Here is a 7,071-nt window from a genome sequence, read left to right as displayed (position 1 = left end):
AGTCCATTAAATAAATAATTCAATTTGACAATTAGGTTATGCACACAAACAAGTGTTATATAATATTAGTAGTAGCTGTAGTGGTGATGACTGCAATAATACAGTAGATAGGCTATCTCATACAGTATTTTGTTATAAGCAGCCAGTCAATTATACTGTAGGTTACTTATCTGTACGATAAAGACAGAAGAATGCAAGTAGTTTATTAAATATGACTCTGCTATCTAATCTGAAACAAAAAATTATATTTGCTTACAAAACAAAGCCTTTATTAAGAATAGACATTACACCGCAAGTTAATTATAAAACTGAAATGTATTGGTTGATGCCGATACATGTATACATCCCTATAATCGACTATTTGATATAAACACCACACGAGCACTTAGTAATCTTTAAAAAAGCAAGAAAAGGAGAAAACAGGTACAGATTTAAAAGGCAAATCTTTGATCTTGCACGAACCTAAAATGATTTTTAAGCTAAGAACGGTGAGTGAGCTTATACAGGAGCGCACTCACATTTGTCTCTGGTGAGCAAAACAGATTTTGTATTTCTTTTGTTTTATCACCTTCGTTATTTCTTGAGCTAGGTCCCCGTATTTGGCCACTATTTTGAAAAATAACAGTCTGCTCCTGTATTCGCTCTGTACTGTAGCGGAGTTGCTTTCCATACATGGGCTACAGCCCTGGATGCCTCTAGCTGGATTCTCCTTCTCCCTCAGTCATTCCATTAATGGCCTCACAGCTCTCAATGGCGTGAAGGCTACCAAATAAGGAGAAGGGGGTCTGCTTTGCCCCCTGAGAGGCTCACAGCTACACTGACACTTGTAAGAGTATAAATTGGAGTTTACTCTCAGCCACACTACCCTGCTACTTCTCAGGAGCCAGCTGTAGGTGCTGATCTGGTGAGTAACCGTCCTGCTCGTCTTCTCTGCTTGGCAAAGCAAAGAGACCGAAGCCGCTTATTACGCTATGTGAAGAGAGGTCTTGTATGTTTAAACAGTGGGACAATACTCAAGATTCTCAATGGAATACCCAATACCTGAGCTAAACATTGCCGACTAATCGGAACTAAGCGACACGGAAACAATTTTACTGCCAGTGTCTTCTTGCTGGAAATAAACTTTAAACCTTCATCCTTCTGGGAAGAACACAAAGGCACTGAAGCGTAAACGAATTAGCTACTTTTAACAGAAATGTATTTAAACCGGTGCTTCTGCTATACACAGCGAAACCTAGAACACGTTGATGAGAGCAAAGCTATAGCTACTACAGCTAGGGCCTCTAGATAAATTAAACAGCTGTTTTTTAAAAATAATTTAAATTTTCAGTTTAACCAATTGTTCGTCTATATATGAAGATATGTGTAACACCTCATAGATGCATGAACTATTTACAGTAGGCTATACCATTATACAGCAGCAACATTTAAATTAAACACTTCTACCACGTGTCTTCATTGTATCGTGGTATATCGTATTGAGGGGGAGTCTTCATAAATCTAAGATCGGACCATTAACAATATGGTTTATGACAGCGGTAGTTCACTGCTTTTACTTCGGGATCTGAGGAAGTAAGTAGGCGTGGTCTTACTTTCTCTCCTGTTTCGGTCTCTGCTGCAGATCCACATCTGTCACCATGTGCGACGACGAGGAGACTACTGCCCTGGTGTGCGACAACGGCTCTGGTCTGGTGAAGGCTGGCTTCGCCGGAGATGACGCCCCACGTGCCGTGTTCCCCTCCATCGTTGGTCGCCCCCGTCACCAGGTACATGGCGATCCCATTTTTTCTTTTCTTTTTGACACCACGATCAATAAAGCAAAGCAATATGAATGAAACAGTTACAGCATTATTGCAAACTACTCATTCCGATTTTATTATAATGCCAAGTGTTACACATTTGGCATTACAACCTGAAGTGATGATAGTTTAAACACATCACTAACAAGTTTTCCACAAACAAGTGTCCTTTCTTAGATGTGTATCGGTTATGACTTTACAGCAATTTACAAAGAAAGGTTTGAAGCTCTCAAGGGGAAGATGGGTGGTGTGTTGTTCCATTCAGGTGTATTTAAGTCTGTCTTTCACATTGGTCTCCTTCAGGGCGTCATGGTCGGTATGGGTCAGAAAGATTCCTATGTTGGTGATGAAGCTCAGAGCAAGAGAGGTATTCTGACTCTGAAGTACCCCATTGAGCATGGCATCATCACTAACTGGGATGACATGGAGAAGATCTGGCACCACACCTTCTACAACGAGCTGCGTGTAGCCCCTGAGGAACACCCTACTCTTCTCACTGAAGCTCCCCTGAACCCCAAGGCCAACCGTGAAAAGATGACCCAGATCATGTTTGAGACCTTCAACGTCCCAGCCATGTATGTGGCCATTCAGGCTGTCCTGTCTCTGTACGCCTCTGGTCGTACTACAGGTGAGAAAACAAGAACTTCCAGCTTTAATAATAATAATAATAATAATAATAATAATGTGTTGATAAATACAGTGTTGCTTCATGTTAGAACACGTGAAACCTTTGTGAAGCCACGATGCTCATGATCAGTAATTTTCTATATAATGACTTAGGTAGCAATTCATTCCATTTATAATTACTTTTTCAAGCATAAACACTAGGGTTTTACTGCACTGCTCTGTAGCAGAGGACAGGTGTATTCAGAACTTATTCCATTATTCCATGTACTCTAAAACATTGACTTAAACACAGGCATCAAAGCTTTTTAACAATGTTTGTAATTTGGATTATTGATTGATTTATCCCCAAGGTTTCCTTTGTCTGAAAAGTACTTCATCATTGTCACAGGCTCAGAGACTGTACAGGAGGCGATTCTAAAGCTGTATTTATCTAATAAAGCTTGTGTTTTCTTCTCATCTCTGTGCAGGTATTGTGCTGGACTCTGGAGATGGCGTGACCCACAACGTGCCCATCTATGAGGGTTACGCCCTCCCCCATGCCATCATGCGCCTGGACCTGGCTGGCAGGGATCTGACTGACTACCTCATGAAGATCCTGACTGAGAGAGGCTACTCCTTCGTCACCACTGGTACAAGCAGTTCTGCACTTATCAGACAGTTGATGTGAGTGGCGTATACAATGGTTAGCAAAACTCTAAGTATTCCCCCTTTTTGTCCCTTTCAATAGCTGAACGTGAGATTGTGCGTGACATCAAGGAGAAGCTGTGCTATGTGGCCCTGGACTTTGAGAACGAGATGGCCACTGCCGCCTCCTCTTCCTCTCTGGAGAAGAGCTACGAGCTGCCCGACGGTCAGGTCATCACAATCGGCAACGAGCGTTTCCGCTGCCCTGAGACCCTCTTCCAGCCTTCCTTCATTGGTAAGTGGCCATAATCCCACAGCCACCTCTTGAGAATCACATTAAGGGTTTGCAAAGTTTATGTTGGTTTTAAGAGTGCAGGAATTTTAAACATTTATTCAAAAAAAGGATTTTCATAGTTAACAGGAACAATCGACAGAAGTCGCACAACTAGAGACTCACCAAACAGTGTACTGTATATACAGCTGTTAGGGAGTCATAGAGTTCAGTACCTGGACCGCAGTTAACTAACAACTGAATGGTTGTTATACTGGATGCTCTGAAGATTTTTTCTGTTGTTTAATCTAGGCATGGAATCTGCCGGCATTCATGAAACCACCTACAACAGCATCATGAAGTGCGATATTGACATCCGCAAGGACCTCTATGCCAACAATGTCCTGTCTGGTGGTACCACCATGTACCCTGGTATTGCTGACCGCATGCAGAAGGAAATCACTGCCCTAGCTCCCAGCACCATGAAGATCAAGGTACATTTTAATATTTCATTGTAATGTCGGCAGTTCTTGCATTATCTTGATAGTTGCTCTTTACTGTATGTTACAAATGGATTTTTGATGCCTATGTGGTTTTTAATGCCTGCTGTACTCTTATATAATTTGGCTGTGAAAACCCATAAAAGCATGTTTGTTTTCATACTAAATTTTTACCCCTCTTTTTTCTCTCTTTTTCTTAGATCATCGCTCCCCCTGAGCGTAAGTACTCTGTCTGGATCGGTGGCTCCATCCTGGCCTCTCTGTCCACCTTCCAGCAGATGTGGATCAGCAAGCAGGAGTACGATGAAGCTGGCCCCTCCATTGTTCACCGCAAATGCTTCTAAATGCCCCTTTATTTTCCTCTGCCTATGGATTCCATGATTATGGCTCTTGGAGAATCCAGGCAACTCTCCCTGAACTTCCCTCAATGTACAGTTTGTTTACACACAAGTGCAATTTATATGTGGATAAGATATTTATTGGTTTATAAATAAACAAGACCCGGGACTTGCAACACATTTTGTCTTTGTATCTGATTTTCTTATGCGGTCATTCACAATCACAAAGCTCTTTGACATCTATGATAGTGATACTTTTAGTGTAATTTTAAATGTTATTTCTGCTTATTCTTTAAATTCAATTATTACTTTGGTATCCTATCCAGTACTGACTTTACCTTAATACTGTATGTAAAATTGTAAAATTAAATGCACTCTTATGGAACAGAGAAAATTATCTGCTCTGATCTACACAGTTGTGCTAGGAGACCTCACTTACAATTCTTAATCTATTAACCCTGCATTTCCAATATTACACTGACGGCAAGTCAAAGCACTTTCCTTTTCCACTAATTTCATTAGTGCATTAGTTCATTTAAATAACAAAGATGTTCTACATTATTATGAAACTGATAAATACACAGTACTATCCAACTGTTCTGAATGCAATGCTAGTTTATTATGCTGTGCATTGAGTTCTCTTCAATTGTTTGATCAGTGATGTTAAAACAACTTCTCATGGCATTATATATATAATCACATTTTATCAATTAATATTCCCATCTTACTTTTGATTTGTATAACAGTCAGGGATCATTTTATGCTAAAAGAAAATAAACATTAAAATATTAAAAGGGTGCAACCTAAAAGAAAAGTACAATTTTATTTGTAGCAATAACTTATTGTAGTGTCAATCAGAACATGAACCAATAACTTATTGTAGTGTCAATCAGAACATTAACTATTCCCCAAGTTATGTCTGATAAGCCATCTGACAGGACTATTTTGCTGTAATGACTGTTGGAGTGTGTTCATTTCAAAGTGTATGAATGTTTGTCTGATTGCCAATTATGCATGGTATTTCTGACTGGCAGAAGTACAAGATGTAAACACGTCAGTTCTGTCTTTGTTTTACAAATAGCACTCGGGCTCATTTATGTCGATGGTGATAATGCAGATGACATCACGAAGTTAACTTCGTAAAGTCCTTTTACAGTAGACTAGTAAGTGGACGAATTTAGGCTGGAGGTGGGGGAGAGTTACTAAGCGGTATATACTGTATGGGTTAAATTAGGTAAGAGTGGAAGAATTTGAAAAATTAGAGTTTACTGTACAACCAAATTACAGGAGCAGTAACTGCTTTCACCCATCGTTCTTATTGGTAAAATTAACTTAGTAAAACTAACATTTACTTAATAGTTCTATGAAATAAATATTGCTAACATCATGCGGGTTACAAAAGGCAAAACAATATTGTTTAAAATTAACATGTAATAAACTCCGGCAGTATATTATTTCTTCACAAGTGCAAAGAAACTATGAGCGCTGAAGTACATAATCTAACTTTTACTACATTAATACACGAAAACCAGTGTCCCAAGACACGTGAGACCGCTGTGGTAGAAGGTTATAAAAGATTTGATAGTATTATCCTGGCGAGATAAGCCCTCCTTCCTGTGTTAAACATGTGCTCATCTTTCGGTTTATGCGTTTACTGTATATGGGTGAATCTGTACTGCTTTTTTAGTCGTTCATATTCACAAAGAACAAAGCTAATAGCCTTGACTAAAACTAGCAATCATGGTTATTTTCGCCAAATTAGTTTCTTAAAAGACAAAAACATCATTTTCATCAATGACTTTCATCATTTTCTGAGAATTAACGAAGCAGCAAACGCTGTTAAACACCTCATGTAAACACCAAACTGAATTCGTCGAATATGCAATAAAAAAAGTAAACGAACCCTTAATCCAAGTTTATTAAGCTTTTCAATCGCTCTCCTGAGTTGAACCCACATTTATAACAGTCCTAAAACGGTAAGGCTTAACTGTTAAAAACTAAAATTACATCCATTTTCAAAACTTCATCACTAAAACAGCTAACAAAAAGCATATACAGATCTAATTTACAACAGCAGTGTTATTGTTTTCGGTGAAAAATTACTTGCAATACCACTGTCAAGTAACGAATTCTCCGCCTTGAAATGTTTCAAGACGTTTGCTTTTGTTCCATTTTCGGAAAGTGACCGATTCGTAAAGCGAATTTTTCTAGCATCTGTATTGTTTCCACTCTCGAAACTTAAGTGAAACTCGGGATACCTCTTTAACGCAGCTATCAGGAGTACCCGAAGAATTAGCGTTCTGTTCTCCGCAAATGCACTAATAGGCACTTCTACTACAAAGCACAGGACCGAAATTTGGACAGATAGTAAAATCTGCATTTTATGACCCGGGACCATAATTGAAATCAAGGAAGCAAGTAAAAAGCCTGAGAGGACTAATGAAAAATATTGATTTTTTAAAAAACATCTATTTTTTTAGCCGCCCATCTTAAGGTCAAGAAACCATATGACCCGTATCTTAGGATACATCGCACTCACACCACACTTACCTTTCCCTTCTTTCTTTAATCTCCCTCATAGAATCCGGACATAATTCTGTCTAGCTCACTAATTTTATGTATTGCAAATGAGACACCCCAGAGCACTGAGATTATCACCAATCATTTTATTACAGATTAATCTGGTACCAGTTTATTCGGAGAATAATGAAAATGAGAAATCCTGGTATTTTTTGGCTGCCGTCCACCAACCTGTCTGTCTGTGACGCAGGAGGAGACTACTTAAAGGGAGATTAGAGCTGGCAAGACATTAAATCCAACCTCCCTCCATTCAGACACCGCGCGACCCATCATCCTGATCTGAAGATCGAAAATAGGAGGGCTTACACTAATCAGCACTTCAGACTCGAAGA

General features: G+C 39.2%; 1 protein-coding gene across 1 annotated transcript; it reads left to right on the top strand.

Moving 5' to 3' along the window:
• Positions 1-800: 800 nt before the first annotated feature.
• Positions 801-4,339, top strand: actc2 (actin, alpha, cardiac muscle 2). Its single transcript, XM_088926095.1, has 7 exons — positions 801-904; positions 1,622-1,766; positions 2,103-2,427; positions 2,894-3,055; positions 3,154-3,345; positions 3,634-3,815; positions 4,022-4,339. Exons 2-7 carry the CDS (start codon positions 1,638-1,640, stop codon positions 4,163-4,165), a joined length of 1,134 nt encoding a protein of 377 aa, XP_088782221.1. The 5' UTR covers positions 801-904; positions 1,622-1,637; the 3' UTR covers positions 4,166-4,339.
• Positions 4,340-7,071: the final 2,732 nt, after the last annotated feature.

The sequence above is a fragment of the Atractosteus spatula genome, chromosome 9 (assembly GCF_055471065.1).
Source record: "Atractosteus spatula isolate fAtrSpa1 chromosome 9, fAtrSpa1.hap1, whole genome shotgun sequence".
Taxonomy (NCBI): Eukaryota; Metazoa; Chordata; class Actinopteri; order Semionotiformes; family Lepisosteidae; genus Atractosteus; species Atractosteus spatula.
This window is presented reverse-complemented; position numbering and strand designations above follow the sequence as displayed.

Excerpts from the sequence above, each read along its gene's own strand:
- actc2 (XM_088926095.1), top strand. The coding sequence starts at position 1,638 with ATGTGCGACGACGAGGAGACTACTGCCCTGGTGTGCGACAACGGCTCT. Across the intron at positions 1,767-2,102 it reads TTGGTCGCCCCCGTCACCAG|GGCGTCATGGTCGGTATGGG; the intron begins GTACATGGCGAT and ends GGTCTCCTTCAG. Across the intron at positions 2,428-2,893 it reads CGCCTCTGGTCGTACTACAG|GTATTGTGCTGGACTCTGGA; the intron begins GTGAGAAAACAA and ends ATCTCTGTGCAG.